The sequence below is a fragment of the Bos taurus genome, chromosome 26, assembly GCF_002263795.3.
Source record: "Bos taurus isolate L1 Dominette 01449 registration number 42190680 breed Hereford chromosome 26, ARS-UCD2.0, whole genome shotgun sequence".
Lineage (NCBI taxonomy): Eukaryota > Metazoa > Chordata > Mammalia > Artiodactyla > Bovidae > Bos > Bos taurus.
Window position 1 is genome coordinate 45357214 of NC_037353.1, and position 20758 is coordinate 45377971.

At 44.6% G+C, this 20758-nt stretch overlaps 1 protein-coding gene and 1 non-coding gene across 2 annotated transcripts in view; one reads left to right on the top strand and one right to left on the bottom strand.

The window, feature by feature from the left end:
• Positions 1-20758, bottom strand: part of DHX32 (DEAH-box helicase 32 (putative)) — a 53532-nt gene that overhangs the window by 16090 nt on the left and 16684 nt on the right. The window contains exons 2-4 of the mRNA NM_001101144.1: positions 19195-19697; positions 9015-9208; positions 2420-2792 (exon numbers count right to left, since the gene is read on the bottom strand). Of these exons, the coding sequence (NP_001094614.1) occupies positions 2420-2792; positions 9015-9208; positions 19195-19476 (849 nt within the window). The 5' untranslated portion in view covers positions 19477-19697. The remainder of the gene's footprint in view (positions 1-2419; positions 2793-9014; positions 9209-19194; positions 19698-20758) is intronic.
• Positions 15634-15740, top strand: LOC112444540 (U6 spliceosomal RNA). Its single transcript, XR_003032896.1, has one exon. It is a non-coding gene; the product is annotated as a U6 spliceosomal RNA (small nuclear RNA).

A 20758-nucleotide genomic window follows, 5' to 3' on the forward strand; every position in this document is an offset into this window, starting at 1 on the left:
GGGAAAGCCTGGCTCGTGGGTGTTAACTCACACGCGAGGGGCTAGGCCCCCGGTTAGAGAAGACGGGAGGCCCCTGACGTTCACCAAAGCAAAACGACTGAGGGAATCTCTGCACTTTAAAATGGATTTCTTAAGAGAAAAAAAAAAAACAAGTAGTACACTTCTGTTAGACTGCTTGGCTTTGTTTTCATACGACATTTGGTTTGCTGTGGCAGGTTCTAAAGCTGTGTATCGAAATCAAGAAAGATTCAAACAGCAAGGGGAAAGATGGTCACTAGCTGTTAACATGGATTTCAGGGCAAGACAAAATTTTCCAAAAGACAAATTCTGAGACCACAGCAGAGTATCTTATGCCAGTTAATCCTGACATGAGGACTAAAAAAGAAAAAAGAAAAGTCCATCAGGATACTGAGCTGTGTTCAGCTTGTCAGGGAATAGATGCAGAAAAGAAACCCAGGTAACAGCTGTGGGATTTGGGGCTGGGCTGCGAGGAAGATCGCTGGCTCCCAGCGAAGGCATGCTCTAGCTGCAGGACAGCTGTCCTTCTGCCCACCAGCCGCCTGCTGGACGAGGAGGAGACCCCCCCGAGACCCCCGTGCTCCACTCGGCCACAGCAGCAGCCGCTGCCAGGATGAGTGAGTCCTCACGCTCAGAGGCTCAGATTGCAAACTCTGCCCCAAGCCTTCCCTGCACTGCCACGTGCGTGACTTTAAGACTGCAGGACGGACGGTTTCTTAAGGAGATGTCTTTCCAGTCTGACTTTCAGGAAGATTCTATACCCTTCTAAGCCCTGTGGATTTTACAGCTTCTACTACTATCCTACATAGAAATGCATATTCTGAAGTCTGACAATTAAAAAGTCATTATGACATTACTTATAGCTTCTATTAAAGAATCAAATACTACTCCCAACTTTCTTATGAGCTTTATTTTTCAAAAATCCATTTGAGAATTTTTGGTTACTCTGAAGATGATTACTCACCCTATCAGTCTTAATTATACTGCCCCTGTCCCCAGCATTGAGACATATGCCTTCTCTTCACCTGGCAGCTCTAACTTTCTAATATCTTAGACTCTTTAATTCCGCCCTACCTCCCTTCCTGAGGCTTTACCCAGTTACACTGAAAACCTCTGTTCTCAGAAATCCTTTCCCTGTCTCCTTAATCATTTTATTTCTTCCCGTAGGACTTTCTTGAATATCTTGAATCATGCAGGATTAGGGAACGATAATAGAATATATCACTGCAGCAGGCAGATTTACTACTCAAGAAACTGTATAAGTTATACATGAAAAACATAAATATGCTGTACTTTATCACATACTGGAGATTCTGAATTACTTTCTTTACAGAAACAGATAAAATTTACATTGTGAGAAAACTATCTAAAGGTCTCAAAGCTAAAGGCTCAGTCATCCTTCATGCTGACTGTGAAGCAGAACACACACTCCTGAAGGCGTTTCAGAAAGTGTGTGCACGCTGAAGGCGCTGATGGAGAGACGAGGTGCTTGTCTTTGTTCAGCGGGTGGCTCAACCAGTAGCAAGCAGCTTCCTTTTGGTTTTTGTTTAATCACTGGAATCGTCATGGTCTAAAAGGTAGGGCTTTTACTCGGAGTGAAATGACGGGCAGGGAGGAAAAGGCCAGGCAGTAAGTCTCTAAGAAGAAAGTCTAACTGTTAAGATTCTGGAAGTTTTTAGATTTGGCCCTCAGAGCAGTGGGAGAGAGAGAAGCAGGGTCAGGGTAACTGCGTTTAGACAAATGCAACCCCAAGCGGACCCTGACTGTGTGAAGGCAGTAACACGCTCAGGTGTACATGTCCCAGTTGTGCTTCTGGAAAGACAGTTTCAAGTGAAGCGTTTTCTCATTCATCTTTTTAAGAACAGTGTAGGGAGACAGCCCTCTGGGTGTGCCGTAAACTCTAGTGCTCTGCCTAATTCTCCACGGACTGTTGTAGGAACACCTTTTTTGCTTCCTGATTCTCTGCCAATCGCTTAGGCTATGTTCTGCATCTCCAGCACCCGTTCTTGCCATGAGGGGGGCAGCTGTACCAGTGTGTCCCCTCTGCTGAGAGAGTTCACGGCGAGCCTCTGGGGCAGCCCAGGATCCCACTGCCTGGGGGGCAGGAACACTCTGGAGATCACCCCACAAGCTCCTCGGACTCCCCCCTCCCCTCCTCATTCTGTTTCAGAACAATTCCTGCTTTTAGAGGCAGTTCCCCGCTCACCCTTCAAGCACAGGCTTTATTTACTCTATCGAACCTTTTCCCCAAGTATAGAGAAATGAGGTGTGACGGAACCAAATATTTAAACAGCTAATTAGCAAACTGAAACCTGTATGTTATTCAAAGCTTCCCAGCAAGGTTCAAAGGCTCCCGGTAGTAACCTTATTACTCTGGAAGGTTGGAGTGTCACTCACTTACTTGTTCACAGGCCAGAAAGACAACAATGTCGCCCTTCTCACCCGAGTGGTGAATTTCAAAGATAAGGCGTAAAATAGACTCAAAAGACTCCTTCTGAGCCCCACTAAGGTACACAGCCTCCACGGGGTGCTTGTTTTTCACTTGGATGAGAGGCACGTTTCCATAGTAAGAACTGAGTTTGTTGATCAGGTGAGGTGAGGAGTTAATTATGAGTTTCAGTTCTGGTCTTGCTAGTAACACATCTTTAAGAAGTCCAAGTAACACGTCAGTTGCCATGCTTCTTTCATGAATATCATCTAAGATGATGACCCCATAGCTGCCCAAAAAAGGATTGGACATCATTTCTCTTTGCAACATATCATCAGTACAATACCTACAAAGAGGAAACATTAACGTTAGAATGCTTTCATGAAAAAGATCATACAAGAAACTCCTGACATAAGCCACAAAAATGCCTGTCTAGCATCCTTTTGTCTAAATCGGGAGCTTAAAATCTTGATCGGGGCCAATATTCCTTTAAGCTGATAAAATCTACAGACCTTCAAAACCGAAAAATACATATAAACAAAAATTTTAAGCGCAGTTTGCATATGTTCGCCGACCCTCTAAAGACCATCGCTAAACCTTAGGTTAGAGACCTCTGCCTTAAATGTTTATTACAGATATTAACAAGGGCTACACTGAACATCTACCCTGAGCAAAACACTCCTGTCGGGTAAGAGTTTTCCCCTCTTCCATAAACGGAACGTCAAGCGGGAGCACACACTGTTCAGTGGAGCACGCGCATACACAGATGACTGTCCTGGCTCAGGTTCTTGGCCCGGTGGGTCCAGGAGGAGGACTCTGTTGCTGGCACTTTTTGGGAGATGACATCACCAAGGTGTGAGCATCAACATGTTTGAAATGTCACCCAAATAATACCCACACAAAAGCACCTAAAAAGTAATCACCTATTTGAGGGCAGCATGCAAACTGGGGAGCATTCCTGGAGAAGGAAGGGGTCAGTAGTGATTTTAACGGAATTTTCCAGTAGTTCTTGGGAGGTTTTTTAAAAATAATCACAAATACCTATTAATCATCCAGAACCATACAAACATCATCTTTCTGACAGCGTTCACATATCTACCTACATTATTCCTTGAGGAAGCCAAACCATAAGCTTTATGCCAATTTAAAGAATTTATTTTATCTGTCCCTGTCTATGGCAGGTCTGAAACGGCTACTTGTAGAAAGGCCTGCTTGCAAGGGTGCCCCTTGGCTGGCATTTGGAACTTAGACTTGGGAGTGTTCTCACATTCCCAGAACTGAGGCTTACTATCTGTAATATGGTCCAACCTGCTTTCCTTCTGGCAGTCCAGAATTTTAGAATACAGCAGGAGGCAGAGGGTGCCTATGTGACCAGTGCCCAGCACAGACCCCTGGCACAGAGTCCCTGATGAGTTCCCCTGACAGGACAGCATTTCACACTCGTCGTCACAGCTCACAGCTGGAGGGACGAAGTGTGTGCTAGGTGAGTCCACAGGGAGGGGCTCTTGGACGCCTAGCCTGGTTCCTGTGGGCTGCGCCCCTGGCACCACTTCCCTCTGCTGACTCTGTATCCTTCAGTTCAGTTCAGTCACTCAGTTGTGTCCAACTCTTTGTGACCCCATGGATTGCAGCACGCCAGGCCTCCCTGTCCATCACCAACTACAGGAGTTTACTTAAACTCATGTCCATTGAGTCAGTGATGCCATCCAACCATCTCATCCTCTGTCGTCCCCTTCTCCTTCCACTTTCAATCTTTCCCAGCATCAGGGTCTTTTATAAGGAGTCAGTTCTCTGCATCAGGTGGCCAAAGTATTGGAGTTTCAGCTTCAACATCAGTCCTTCAGTCGAACTAAATTATAGTTCTCATTTAACTTTTAGAGTAAACCTTCCAGGTAGACACTATTATCCCATTATTTGTAAAAGAGGAACCTGAGGTTCAGACAGGTTACGTATCCTGCATATGCTCATAAAGTAACAGAGAGAGTCAACTTAAGCCTGAATATCTATCACATCTTTTGAACTGTGGTGTTGGAGAAGACTCTTGAGAGTCCCTTGGACTGCAAGGAGATCCAACCGGTCCATTCTAAAGGAGATCAGCCCTGGGATTTCTTTGGAAGGAATGACGCTAAAGCTGAAACTCCAGTACTTTGGCCACCTCATGAGAAGTTGACTCATTGGAGAAGACTCTGATGCTGGGAGGGATTGGGGGCAGGAGGAGAAGGGGACGACAGAGGATGAGATGGCTGGATGGCATCACTGACTCGATGGACGTGAGTCTGAGTGAACTCTGGGAGTTGGTGATGGACAGGGAGGCCTGGCGTGCTGCGATTCATGGGGTCGCAAAGAGTCGGACATGACTGAGCGACTGAACTGAACTGATCTATTACATCCCACGCCATCATCAAATTATAAAGATCGCTTCCGTGGCCACCATGGATTCATAATAAAGCCCACGTTCCCCCTTTCTGCACCTTTATGGAATCAATCAGACGTGTGCTTTCTGCCCTTCTCCTATACTTGTTCTCATTCTGTGTCTGTCTTACCAAACAAGCAGTGATAAGTTGCTGATTATTCCTTTTCTCAAACTTAAGAAAGAAAATACATTGAATACTACAGTACTATACCTCATGCAAAATAAAAACAGTTGCATCCAAAACCTAGCTGTCAGGTGTTGTGCTGAGATTCATCAGTTTGATACAGTGATGTAAGTGCTACTGGCTCTTGTTTAACACGAGTTATTTTAGTCTGTGCTACTTCCTTAATGTCAGAAATGAAATCTCTATTCCTTTCTCAGCAAAACTCATTTAAGCACTGATCTGACAGGAAGAAATGCTCCTTCTCTGCCAGACAGAGGTATGTATGTGATGGAAAAACGTCCAGGCTTAATCAAAAAGGGAGAAGTGTGACTCACCTAAACTACGAGACTCAGCAAGCTAGACCTGGCCTTTCGGATGACTGTAAGGAGATCCAACCAGTCCATCCTAAAGGAAATCAGTCCTGGGTATTCACTGGAAGGACGGATGTTGAAGCTGAAACTCCAATATTTTGGCCACATGATGCAAAGAGCTGACTAATTTGAAAAGACCCTGATGTTGGGAAAGATTGAGGGCAGGAGGAGAAGGGGGCGACAGAGGATGAGATGGTTGGATGGCACCACCAACTCAATGGACATGAGTCTGGGTAAACTCCAGGAGTTGGTGATGGACAGTGAGGCCTGGCGTGCTGCAGTTCATGGGGTTGTAAAGAGTCGGACACGAGTGAGCGACCGAACTGAACTGAACTGAAGGGAATACTAAGGATCAATCCTAAAACTCAGCTTTCTACATAAGACAGAGACCTATTTCTTACCTTATATTAATAAGATCATGTGTACAGTGCTTAAGAAAATGCTGTCCCTGATGACTATGTAAAAAGATGGATATATCTTGGAAATGTCATTTATACCTTAAATTCTTAAGACTAAATTTCTGAAAGCTAAGAACATAATATAGGAAAGTTTAATTAATTTTTAAAATTATATTTATTGAATTTGACCTTAAAAATGTGATAATTAAAAAAAAATCTGTGTTTTAGAGGGTTCTTATTTGAAATTTATGTATCACTTCCACAAGATATTGTGATATCTGTTAATAGTTCAAAGACTATTTTAGGCATATGATATTCAAGTATCCACTGGTTTGAAAAAAGCCAGGAAAAAAGCTTAAAGAAGAACTACATTGTTCTATATAGAATCCAGAAAAATGGCCGTGGCATAAAGATTATATTTACTAACTGCCTATTATGTGCCCAACAGATTAGATGCTAAGGAGGTACAAAGAAAATGGAAAAGACAGTATCAAATAAGAATACTGCCATCCATAGTCAACAGTCCCCCTTAGAGCCTCTTACTTAAATAGCTTTTCAATCTGAACTTATCAGTAACTATGGTGAGCACGCGTCTTCCAGGCAATGAACGTGGCTGGAGTTTACCTCTTTAGTCATGCAGATCACTAACACGGGCACCGTGCTCCCACGCACCAGGCATGCACAGCAGCTCCCTGAGTTCTCACAACAACCCCTGAGCACGTGTGGCAACCACCACGGCTCAGTGATGAGGAAGCGGAAGCAGAGAGGTGGGGCAAGGCAAGGCAATGGTTGAGCATCTCTGAAATGAGCAGAGATGCTCATTTCACAGCCACGCCAGAGCACAGAGCAACAGGAAGAAAAGAAAGGATGACTTTCTTTTATCAACACAGGGCTTTTCACTAGCTCTGGCCCCTTTGCTTGCAACTCAAACTCTGTGAGCAACAAATCAGAGTATCTGCTGACTCTGCACTGGCTGGGCAACATCAGGGTGGAAAGTGCAGCGTCCCAGCAATAAGCGTGCCCAGGAAGTGAAGGGAAAAGACGCGACGGCTGGGCAGCCCGGCAGATGCAGAAGCCACCAGAACCTGCCGCGGTCGCTAGTTCCCCTCTGCCTTCTAAGGTGTGCTGCGGGTCAGCTCCTCCACAGCTTCTGGAGGCTATTTTCTACATTAAGAAAGGAAAGTTACATGCAGAAAGAGCTAAAAAAATTGTCAACAGAAACTGTAGTCCTGCCTTTGGCTGTAAGGATTGAATGCCTACAGTGCTACAGGGTTTTCCCCGTAAAGCATGAAAGCCAAGTCCCTACCCGTAACAGATGTTTAAAAGGTGAGGTGTGTCTCTGACCTGCCCTGATGACATTACTGGGTTACTCCATAAGTGTTTATCTCTATGACTTTCTAAATATATATATATATGTACACTTGATCTACATTAATAAGATAAAAACACCAAAAGATTCCATGTTAAAAGGGACCACATCCAAGAGCCCTTTTCACAAGGTTCCCAAAGTTGCTGCTGCTGCTGCTGCTAAGCCGCTTCAGTCGTGTCTGACTGTGCGACCCCAGAGACAGCAGCCCACCAGGCTCCGCCGTCCCTGGGATTTGCCAGGCAAGAGTACTGGAGTGGGTTGCCACTGCCTTCTCCTCCGAAGTTGACATGGCATTTAAGATAAAAACACATCTATTAAATGTAAACTAGTCAGAGCTGTCCTTTAATTAAAAGTATGACCACTTGAAAGGCCACTTTAAAATATAAAGGATGAAAAATGAATCTGCTGAGTGTGGGATCCTTTACCCTTTCAAGGGTGCATGTCCTGCCCAACTCCTCAACTTGTCTGTGAGTTCCCCAAAGCAGGGAGGTTTGTACATTTACTATTTGCATAATAAACAGTTTATAAACACACACTAACACAATGACTCGGGGACATCATGGCGCTAGTAAGAGAAGGTTACATATCTTCGAGAAGTGCAAGTCCCAGGGCTCTTGATGGAAAGGTCCCCTGTGGTTTAACACCGGCCTGAGGATTGATGTCTTCTACTTTTGAAGGTAAACGTTTGTGGGAAAGCAGCTTACTGCAAACTGAGTGAGTTCTACAGGCATTCTGGGAGTGAGAAGCACTCTACAGGGTCTGCAGCAGCCGCGGGGACCAGCACTAGCCTTCCCTTCCATCATCACGGGTGCTGCATGCCCTCCATGGGACCAGCACGTCAGACGCTGGGGGTACGAGTGAGCAGAGACCAGCCCTGCCCACGGTCCTCTGCCGGGCTATGCAATGCCAGGGGATGCCGCAGCATCCATGTGAGGCCAGCAGGGGGCGTTCCCAGGGGTGTGCCCTGGTGTGCTGCTGTGCCCACAAGAGGGTGAGAGACGGGCAGACACACTGCCGCCAAGACCCTTGTCTCAGCCCCCAGGGTGGGCAGGCAGCGCCTGGGCAGCTGACGCCCTTGGGATGCCTCATCTTTTCATGAGGGCTGCAATGGAAACCTGCCTGAGAAACTGGCCCAGAGCAGGGCTTTTTTTTTTTTTTTTTCCACTTTTCTTTTTCCTTCTGCTAAACTCTTGGAACCCGCTGTGTAAAGGAAATCTCACAGTGAAGCTAAAAACAGATAAAAGGATTTTTTTCTCCCCCTCACAACTTGTGGGAGCTACTGACAAGGGTCCCTGGAATCTGGAAGCACCTGAAAAGTAGTTTCAGAAACGCTGACCCACAATGCCTACATCAAGGGCTGATATGACATTTTGCAGAGTCCAGCAGAGAGCTTTCTAATTTACACTAAGGGAGGGTTGAGGAGGTCTTCGTAGAGCGGGTGACCTCTGCACAGGGCCGTTCACGACGAGGAGGAGATTAGCCTGGCCTGGAAGAGGCATGGACATTCCAAGCGGATGGAAGAACGTATCGAGGCCCGTGGACTCGGAGAACCACGTGTCACCGTGGCTGGCACATGGACAGCTCTTACATACCCACCAGAGCTGGAGCTCCAGAAGGTCTCTGGGGCCAGCCAAAACAAGTCAGAACTTTTTGCTGAGGATGTGGGGAGATATGGAAGAAGTTTACAGACAGGGGATCTCTGATGGTTTCAGGCTGGTGACAGAGAGATGAGTTACTGTTATACAAGTTACTGGTGCTTAAAGCAGAGAACGCAAAGAACACGCTCTTCTGGGACTGCAGAGGATGAGCCAGGAGCCATACCGGGCATAGCACGAGGGAGCCCCCCAGACCAACCTCAGGATGGTTTCACTGGTACAGCAGTTCTCAAAAGGAATCACGTAGCCGACTTCATGACCAATGTTAACATCCATCTCGTCTGCCACGCGGAGGGCGAGCTGGACCGCCGTGGGCTTGTGGACCTGCGTGCACACCACGCCCCCGTGCCGGTAGTCGATGGAAAGGCAGTACTCGGCACACCACTGCGGAACCTTCAGCGGGACAAATGAGACAGGGTCAGCCCCACGAGCACAACGACAAAGCCCAAGGGCTCGCTCAGATGTGACTTTTCTTTCCACCAGTGGGCTGCGTGACATCGCGTGAAGCTGAACAACCTGTATTTACGCCTCGAATTATTATTAGAAAATAAAGTTAGGAATAAACAGCAGTTAGCACGGACTGTGAAAGTGAGACCCTCAGATGAAAACAGGAAGATTAAAAAAAATAAAAGGCAAAGTAAAAAAAAAATTTTAACCTCAGCTTTTATGAAAAGACTAATATATTTAAGATTATTATTTTCTTTCTGGTTAAAAGAAAGTACCATCAAAGATACGGCTTCTGGTACCAACTCTTATGCTTCAAGCAATGTAAATATTAAATATCATTTAGATGAAAAATAATCGTTCAAAATTACAACATTTACATTTAACTCTAAATGATCATAACAAAATAACCAGATAAGCCTACTTTAACTTTCCCTGGCAATAAAAGTTAAAATACACTGGCATTTATCAACTAAATATGATGAGAAATGAGCTCAGTGAGATAACCAACCAATCTTTTCAGATTTAGAAAGAGTCAGTTACAAGATGGCCAAGTTATTTCTTTTCAAATCCTTGTACTGAAATGTATAATAGTTCAATTAATTCTATCAAGTTTATCTGTGTAAGATTATAGCAGAAAGTACTAATTCATTTGTATGTGCAATCTTTTTAAAAATTTTCTTCTACGTATTACAAATTTAGAACAGTATACATACACGTGAATCTATCTCTCACACACACACGTGTGCGCAGCCATCTTAGGGCACTGTCAGTAAGTTACACTTTGTTACATGTATTTTTAAAATAAACCATTCTGAGTGCTTTTTAATAGATTCAAAGTATTTAAGAGTTTTGACATTTTTAATTATCTTCAGATCTGCTATTTACTGGGGCTTCCCTGGTGGCTCAGAGGGTAAAGCGTCTGCCTCCAATGTGGATACCTGGGTTCGATCCCTGGGTCGGGAACATCCCCTGGAGAAAGAAAAGGCAACTCACTCTGGTACTCTTGCCTGGAAAATCCCATGGACGGAGAAGCCTGGTAGGCTACAGTCCATAGGGTCGCAAACAGTCGGACAAGACTGAGCGACTTCACTTGGTATTTACTAGACCCACTTGAGATTCCTAGATTTTACTACTCACTATAACTTGAAAAATAAACATGACTTACCAGAAATCAAGTAACTGCAAAATGAACACCTGCTGTAACCTGCAGATTCCTGATGACTGAAAGTGTAAATGCAGTTCCTCTATTTTAAGACAGGTGTCAGCCTTGTCAACAGGCTGAAAACTAATCAGCAATCATTTACTCAATAGCAGCTTTGTCTGACTCTGTGACTGTATAGTCCATGGGATTCTCCAGGCCAGGATACCGAAGTGGGTAGCCTTTCCCTTCTCCAGGGGATCTTTCCAACCCAGGGATCAAACCCAGGTCTCCCACATTGCAGGTGGATTTTTAACCAGCTGGGCCATCAGGGAAGCCCAAGAATACTGGAATGGGTAGCATATCCCTTCTCCAGCGGATCTTCCCAACCCAGGAATTGAACCCGGGTCTCCTGCATTGCAGGTGGATTCTTAACCAACTGAGCTACATCAGATCAGAACGGTTCACTCGTGTCCGACTCTTTGTGACCCCATGAATTGCAGCACGCCAGGCCTCCCTGTCCATCACCAACTCCCGGAATTCACTGAGACTCACGTCCATTGAGTCAGTGATGCCATCCAGCCATCTCATCCTCTGTCATCCCCTTCTCCTCCTGCCCCCAATCCCTCCCAGCATCAGAGTCTTTTCCAATGAGTCAACTCTTCGCATGAGGTGGCCAAAGTACTGGAGTTTCAGCTTTAGCATCATTCCTTCCAAAGAAATCCCAGGGCTGATCTCCTTCAGAATGGACTGGTTGGATCTCCTTGCAGTCCAAGGGACTCTCAAGAGTCTTCTCCAACACCACACTTCAAAAGCATCAATTCTTCGGCACTCAGCCTTCTTCACAGTCCAAATCTCACATCTATACATGAGCACAGGAAAAACCATAGCCTTGACTAGACGGATCTTTGTTGGCAAAGTAATGTCTCTGCTTTTGAATATGCTATCTAGGTTGGTCATAACTTTCCTTCCAAGGAGTAAGCGTCTTTTAATTTCATGGCTGCAGTCACCATCTGTAGTGATTTTGGAGCCCAGAAAAATAAAGTCTGACACTGTTTCCACTGTTTCCCCATCTATTTCCCATGAAGTGGTGGGACCGGATGCCATGATCTTCGTTTTCTGAATGTTGAGCTTTAAGCCAACTTTTTCACTCTCCACTTTCCCTTTCATCAAGAGGCTTTTGAGTTCCTCTTCACTTTCTGCCATAAGGGTGGTGTCATCTGCATGTCTGAAGTTATCGATGTTTCTCCCGGCAATCTTGATTCCAGCTTGTGTTTCTTCCAGTCCGGCGTTTCTCATGATGTACTCTGCACATAAGTTAAATAAACAGGGTGACAATATACAGCCTTGACGAACTCCTTTTCCTATTTGGAACCAGTCTCTTGTTCCATGTCCAGTTCTAACTGTTGCTTCCTGACCTGCATACAGATTTCTCAAGAGGCAGGTCAGGTGGTCTGGTATTCCCATCTCTTTCAGAATTTTCCACAGTTTATTGTGATCCACACAGTCAAAGGCTTTGGCATAGTCAATAAAGCAGAAATAGATGTTTTTCTGGAACTCTCTTGCTTTTTCGATGATCCAGCGGATGTTGGCAATTTGATCTCTGGTTCCTCTGCCTTTTCTAAAACCAGCTTGAACATCAGGAAGTTCACGGTTCACATATTGCTGAAGCCTGGCTTGGAGAATTTTGAGCATTACTTTACTAGAGTGTGAGATGAGTGCAATTGTGCGGTAGTTTGAGCATTCTTTGGCATTGCCTTTCTTTGGGATTGGAATGAAAACTGACCTTTTCCAGTCCTGTGGCCACTGCTGAGTTTTCCAAATTTGCTGGCATATTGAGTGCAGAGGGATTCAGAGGGCAAACACACTGAAACCACACTCACAGAAAAGTAGTCAATCTAATCACACTAGGACCACAGCCATGTCTAACTGAGCTACATGGGAAGCCCTTATTCCATGAAAGATGAGACATTTAACACACTACCCTCAGCAGAGCTGGAATCAAGGCACACCACAGGAATGGACAAGGCACTCAAGTGGACTGAAGTCAGGAGTTCTAGACTTGATCTGCCACTAGCTTTTGATTTGTAAATATCGATTTTACAAGCTTCCACTCCCTTTCCTGTAAAATGGGGTAAATGGTGAGAGTCACCCCTCGAAGTCTGAGCTCCTGTGCCATTTTCTGCACAGGGCTGGCGGTGATTTCCAGTTACTCCTATACACAAATTCTGTAAGATTAGACTACGACAGGATGCCTGCAATGCCGTAAACATCATACAGGCCTGGCAGTGCAATAAATATAAACCATCCGACGGTCCTCACTGTCCTTTGTGCCTCCCCCACAGTAGAGCAAATTGTTTCACCTATGAGGCCAAGAATGTCATTCAGAAATGGGACAGCTCTTCTAAGTATCGGTTAAAATAACCAGCAGAAAGACTGGACACACTCGTGTTGGGCTAACTGTAGGGACTACTCTGCTGACACAGCCAAGCTGAGTTTGAGCACAAGTTACAACTAACTGCAGAGCTCCTCCCTGGGCAGCTCTGGCTGCAGACCATGTACTGCCCCCTTCGGCAACGCTCACACACGGATGACAGCAGTGATGCAAACACAAACTGAGAGGGTCGTCTCTCAACAAAGAGGAGACGCACGAAATCGCCTCTCCTGGTTATTACAGCTTCCGAGCTTCGGCATACCTTCCGAGTCACTCTAGGCAAGCAAAGGTGCCCTGTGAAGTTTGGGGCCTTGGCTGAAAGAAATGACGGTTTGGCAAGTGCTGGAAGTGTGAACATTTCATAACCTCGGGGATTTCAGGCACTGGGATTTCAGCTTCACTGGCACTCCTGCATTCTCGGCACTCATAACAAACAGCACACCATGCCGTGCCCTGATTCTGAATCTCCTTCAGGAGTGACGGCTTCTTTGCCCCAAGAGTCCCTCCCCTCCTCACCGGTAACGTGTGTGCCTGTCGGAGACTTCGCGTTGCTCTCCAGTTTCTCTTTGGAAGACATCCCCCCACTTCCCTCTGGCATCTAGAACATACTTTAGTTCTTGGCGAAAGTTGCGCAACTTTACAACCATCTGAGTAAACAAGGTAGGAAGCTGTTTTTTATAACTGAAAAAAAAAAAAAAACAAAAAAAAAAACCCCAAACAACCTATTTACAAATTTCCCTGGGAGTTCTGGCAATAGACATCACTCACATTTATGTATGTGGTCTAGAATTTGTCCCTCCTAGAAACCAGGACTTCAAATATTTCCATTCTGAACTCACCTAACGATTTTTTCACATTCTCTTGATCCAGTTAATTTTTTTTAATCTTTGGTGTGGCATGCGGGATCTTCCTCTCCCGATCAAGGATTAAATCTGTGCCCCCTTCAGTGGAGGCATGGAGTCTTAACCACTGGACGACCAGGGAAGCCCCCTCAACCTAGCTTTAAAGGCATTTTCTAGACTGTGTGATGAAGGCCCACGTGTTGAAGCCCGCCTCGACCCGCTCTGGGTGCACAGTCAAGGTTGGAGTGGAACCGGCTCTTGGCTCGTATCCCCTCCCTGCAACCAAGTCACCGGGACCCCGGCCAGTCAGCCGCTACAAGAGCAGGTAAGAGGAGTCCTCCGAGGCCCCAGAGTCTAATCTAGATCAAGGCTTCACCGTCTTGGCTTCATAACTGGAGTCCTACATGTTGCACCAATTCGGAAAATGAAGAAGCCAAGACTCTCCATCCCCCACCCCAGGCGACAGGCACGAGGCTGGGCTGCTGGGCTCCGGGAAGCGGCGGCCAGTGTTCTAGCTGGGCTGATCCAGATCCGAACCAGGAGGACAGCCGCCCAAGTCACGCTGGTGTGGCGCCTCCTGCCCCTCCAGCCACGACGAGAGACTGTGCCCCTCCTCTGGTGGACACATGAGTAAAGGACATGGGACAAAAGGGATCCAGGAGCCCCAGCACTACTACAATTAAACCCATTCTAGTCCTAAGGCCCCAGGCCCTGCTTTAGTGCCTCTGGTCTGCCTCGGGTGGCCAGTCCCTCTTCTGGGCCACCCAGGGTACAGCTGTGCTGAGGTCCCAGTCGCTCACTTTCACTTAAGCACCAGAGTCACGGAACCCAAAGTCGAAAGGAACTGTGCTATCGTTGTTCAGTCGCTAAGTCGTCTCCCGACTCTTTGTGACCCTGTGGACTGTAGCCCGCCAGACGCCTCTATCCGGGGAATTCTCCAGGCAAGAATACTGCAGTGGGTTGCCATTTCCTCCTCCAGGGGGATCTTCGCGACTCAGGGGTCAAACCCGTGACTCCTGCATTGCAGGCACCACTGAGCCCCCTGGGAAGCCTGAAAGGAATTTTAAGGACCAGCAATTCACCCCAAGGCATGAATCGCTACAACAACATTCCTGCAAGCTGCATAACCTGCCCACATGAACCAGGAGGTCAGAACACACTCCTGAGAGAGGGTTCCCTTCTGGAATAAATGTCACACATCCCTGGATACCATAATCTGTACACATCTTGAGTGAACACAGGTAGACTCTGCCAGCAGAAAACGGGGGTAAGTTACAGATGTTAAAAGGTGAAGTTGTTCAAAGTGAACATGTTCTGTAGCATCCAGCTTCTTAATTTAGGCTAAATTTCAGGTATGTCCCGCTTATTCAGCTCACTAACCCATCCATGTCATGGGAAATTTCAGGACAAGTAAAATAAGACAGCTCCAAAAATATTTCATTCTCTTTTAGGCTTTTTCATAAACTTGCTCCAAAAAAAGGTAATAAGAAAAGCTCTCTAAACGCATGAAACATTGTCCTCTTTTCCAGAAGGCAATCACCAAATAGCCTTCCATCCCACCTGCACCGCGGAGAGATGGAATTTTTAAGATCCCGCAGAACACCCGAGGTCCTCTTTGAAAGGCTTGGCGCTAAAGTCAGACTTTTCTTTGAAAGGTTTAAAATGCTAAGAAAAAGAAAATAGTCTTGGAAGCTGTTTTAAAAAAAATAACCAAGTTGTTTCCATAACTAAGAAGACAACCGATGCTTTCATTATTAAATTGGTTTAGAAGAGCACTACTCATTTGAGTACTACTTTTGATTTCTCCCACTCTGAAGATACATACTGCCTTCACACTTAACAGAAACAAGCATGATTTATTAAAATGATCAATAAGTTAAAGATGACAAGAGAAACCACTGCTAGGTATTAACATATTACAGGATAACAATTCTTGCCCTTTAAAAACACACATTCTGTGCTCACTTCGGCAGCACATATACTAAAATTGGAACGATACAGAGAAGATTAGCATGGCCCCTGCGCAAGGATGACATGCAAATTCGTGAAGCGTTCCATATTTTTCTATGTTCTTTGTGTGTTAGCATTAAATTCTTCATTTGGACACTTTGCCAACAACCACAATTTAAACAAGAGAATTGAGAGACGTATCTTTGCCTCCAGTGGAGTAGAGTATGAGCCGATAAAATCCTTGCCCTTCTCTTGTAACTGAAAGCAGTTTAAGGGACTTCCAGGGAAATAGGAAGTGCCACCTGAAGACGTTTAGATACTGTGTGTGATGAAAATGATTAGTGAGGGTGGATACTAATAACGATGCGTCAGCCAACTGAATTCAAACTAAAGGGAAGGACCAAGTTCTGTTGTTTGATAAATTTTAACCCTTTGTAAAAACCTTTTCCTGTTCGACATCAACTCATTTTTATGTAAACATTGGAATAAAGTTTATCTATGAATACAAAAAAAAAAGAAAGAAAAACACACATTCTAAAAGAAAACTCAAGTATATATTAAATTTTCTTTTAAACGATCGTGTAGGTTAGCAGTTCTGAAACTAAATTTTGAGTATTATAAGAATGAACAAGCAATTGTGAATAATGAGTGCTCAGTTTCTCACAGTCAGAGAAGGAAGTTACAAATACAGAAACGGAAAAGACTCAGATGAGTGCTGGACAGCTGAACTGGAATCAGAAGCATCAGTAGGAACCCATGGTTTTTAAGAAGAGAGAGACAGAAATACAGATAAAATGGAAGTATGGAAAGGGAAAGAAATGCAGAGAAGAGAAACAGAAAGAGAGAAATCGAAAGAGCTAGAGAGACAGAAGGAGAAACAGCTTCAGAGCTAGAAAGACAGAGAGGTGTGAGCACACACCCCTCGCATGTTAATTTCCTCACTCTGCTCATGGAGTGGGCCTGAGAGCAATGATAAGCCAACAGCATTCCACTTCTGACACATCTTGGGCTTCCCTTCTGGCTCAGCTGGTAAAGAATCTGCCTGCAATGTGGGAGACCTGGGTTCAAAAGATCCCCTGGAGAAGGGAAAGGCTACCTACTCCAGTATTCTGGCTGGAGAATTCCATGGACTGTACAGTCCATGGCATCGCAAAGAGACACGACTGAGTGACTTTCAATTCACTTCACCCCACTCGATTTTTTAATATAATTCTTGACTAAAAGGAACCATCAGGGCTCTTTGGGGAAAATGGCTTTTTCTAACACTGGAACAAGGAACATACTAGATGAGCCTGTGACGCCTTCTTGGGCTGGAAAGCAGAGACATGCTCAGAGAATGATGTCAAAAGGACACAGAAGTCATCCTGAAGGAACATGGGCCACATTAGGAATCGTTTGAGCAACAAAATAAATGGGCTTCGTAATGAACTATCACCCACAGAATAAGAACTCACGAGTCCACACTGACATAAATAAATGAATAAACAAATAATGAAGGCGAAAAAGCTCAGTTTTACAGAAGAATCCCAAACGTTAAATGTAGGTGGAATCTTGGAATTAGAAAAATCACCGTTTGGTTACCACCACTAAGAATCATGCCAGGATGCTGAAATTGGTAGGTGGATGTGTGATGAGAAGCAGACTGCACACGGTCTCCAAATATCTCTCCATATATTTTAAATGATAGGGGGAAAACCATAATTTTACAAAAGACATCAGGACAGTCACCACCTCGTAAGTTACCCGATTTAACATCACTAGTCATGGGAAAACTCTTCTGTCTGCTGCTATGAGGTCCTGAGGAAGACACACAGCACTTCTGTGCTCCTCCCGCCACAAATGCAGAACTGGAGCCTAACCCGAAGGAAACACCAGACAGATCCGAACTGAGGGGTGTTGTGCAAAACACCTATTTCCTTGTACTTCACAGAAACGTCGTGGATGCGAAGGCCAAGGAAGGGCTGAGAAGCTGCTTCAGATCCAAGGTGATGAAGGACAAAGGACAAGGAGGTGCAGTGTAACTGAGGGTTGGATTCTGAGCTAGAATTTTTTTTTTTTTTAAATTAAAAAGATCCTTAGTGGAAAAACTGATGAACTTTTAATGTTACAAGTTAGATTTGGTAATTATATCGTGGCTAGCCCTGTTTTTAGTAGGTACTGCTGAAGTATTTGGAAGTAAAGGGTATGACATTGTCAACTTACTCTTAAAAGGCTCAGAATAAAAACGTGTGTGTGTATGGAGAGAGAGAACAATAAAGCAAATCTGGTAAAATGTTAACTTTGGTGGGATCTGAGGGAACTGTATGTGGAAAAATCTTTGTACTATGTTGCAACTTTGCATAAGTCTAAAATTATTGCAAAATCAAAACTCTAAATCATTTTTTAACTTGCCACTTGTCCACAGAAACCAGGAAAATTACACTCCTTCAGTGTTAATCATTAACTTCTGGGACACACAGAAATCATTCATTGCAGCTACAACTCATCATAACAAAGGGAAAATCATACATAATACACGTTTGATATTGGCAGTCACAAACTAAATTAAAGGGGGGAAAAAAACCACGTATGATTCATTTCACCTCTCTTCAAGCTCCATTTAGAACAAGGAAGGCTCAGAGGTAGTAAAACCTTGAAACAGCAAAGTGTAAAGAATACTTAGAATGCCAAGACAGTCATGTGACATTCACTAGACAAATGATCACATCCCTCTGGGCCAGAGTTTCATCATCTGGAAAATGAAGGGGCTCTATCAGATTACTTCTGCGGTCTACTCTAATTTGTACATCATGAAAATCTGTAAATTCATTTCATAATAAAAATATTTATCGCTTGCTTTACAAAATATAGATCTCACTCAAACCTCGAGTTCAAACACAACAACAAGGAACTGGCCAATAAGTTGTCACTAGGTTTCCACGCTAATTGTTTCCTCCTCTTTCCTCCATCCCAGGCAAGAATACTGGAGCGGGTTGCCTTTTCCTCCTCTGGAGGATCTTCCTGGCCCAGGGATTGAACGTGTGTCTCCTGCATTGGCAGGCGGATTCTTTACCACTGAGCCACCAGGGAAGCCCTCTGTTATTTCTCAGAGTTTGGAAAACAAAGATTTCCTTGTGTTTTTAACTTTCTGTAGCTTGACCAACGTCACCAACAAGCATATCCGTGCATTCTGAGTATCAGACTGCTAGACCTGTAAACACGGCAGTTAATTCCAAAACTTACCGTAGGCCAGTAACATCTTTTAAAATACAACATGCACAACAGAATACTTTTTTTTTACAACAAAATAATTCGCATAGATTCTTCTACTAAAGAAAGTTCAGTGGTACAATAAACACGATTAATATCCACGTAAGTATTAACTTTTATTCAGCCGGCTTTCATAAAGGAAATCAGGTTAAGTAACTTATCTGATAAACCTGAATTGCTAAGGTTCCTTTCTGTTCTGTTTTTCAGTTTAGACAATATCATTCTTACAGGAGGACACTATGCTGTGATGCTGTCATTATTTCAGGACTGAAATAGCACAACATACAAAGCCAACCATTTTTTTGCAGGGGCTACTCACCTGAGAGCTCTTGCCACACTTAGCGTCTCCCGAAACGATCACAATTTGACTTTGAAGCAGCTTCTCCATAAAGGAGTATTTTTCCTTCCATATTGGAAGGTCTTCTCTTTCTTTCAGAAGTTTATAGTAACGTGATGAATACGGCAAGCCATCGAAAGGGTTAAGTTCCAAGTCCTCACACGCCAGAATTCCCTCCTCATCCCCGTCACTGGAATCCAGGGACTCGGGGAAATAGCGTTTTTCGGAGGAAGAGTTAGGACATTCCAGGGCTGCTGCTTCCATCTTGTCCAAGGGAGCTTAAGCCGCCGGCATTCTCCCACAACAACCCACTGCAAACAGAGCTGTCTCCGCACACAAACTCAGACGTTCCAGCCTGCGGGACTGCAGGCCAAGGCCCGAGCCAGCTGAATTCCCCTGGTCTGCATCTGTTCTCTGCTGCGTCGGCTGCTGTGCTCCGGCGCTCTCCTGTGCATTCAGTGATGGTCGATAAAGCTGGACGCAAACTAAACAAGAAGGAAAGTCAGGTACACAGACACACGAGACGCTCAAAAGAAAGAGCGACAGGCATTCCAAAACAAAAGCCCGATTTCTTCTGTTAACGGGTTACTGTCTGGCATTTCTGCTGCCTGTTTAAAAGGCCAGGAATAATACAGGCTCGCTCTTCGGGTCTGGTTGGTTGCCGTTTCTCCCTGGCCAGTTTAAGCACGAGCCCACCCGGGACCTGGTTCTCTCTGCTGACCCCTGTCCCAGGTCCCCGCATCTTGATTGACAGCGGAATCGGGAGCAACAGGCGGACATTGTGAGTGTGAGGCTCCATCACGTGGTCACTAATCCCACCACAAAGGAGACGGCAGACCCTCTAACAGGGAAAACTGCTGAGGGCCTGGCGAGTGCTCCCCCACACTGGCTTCAGAAAGCCTACTATTTATTTATTTAGCTTAAAAGAGTATTACATTTTCTTATTCATTTTACACTTGCCTGTGCTAATTTACAAAGCCAAGTGAGTGAATTTATTATTTTTTCCCATCTGAGGCTATGCTAGCTTTGGTTAATGAGGTCTTTTATTTGTTTAACTACACCAGAAATCTCAAGCATATTTCTTGAGATTCCTGTGTCTTAAGCCCAACATGTTAGATTTAAGAGGCAACAAAGTACAACACTTAGTTGAAATGAAGAAGAGAAAAACTGCCTAAGAAAGGGTAAAATTTACACTAGGAATAGTCTGTATGTGTCAGGGAAGGGATCCTTCCTTTTCCAATCACTGGTGGTTTTTAAAAAATTCAATCAGTATTGCTGGAAATAAGCACCTTTTCACATTAACCAAGGGAAAACTAAAAGCAAAGAAAAACTCAAGTAAACAGAGCGCAGAATAAACTACATTCCATGATATCTTGTCACTCAGATCACTCTTTTTATGGCACCTCATGTATCAGAATTGTTGCTCGAGATTGTCAGAGTTAGTAGTCTCAAACGGCTAGCTTCTAACCATAAGTAATAAAAACAAAACAAAACACTTCTCCACTGGTCAAGTCAGGCTCCAAGGAAACAGTCCATCACTTAAGAA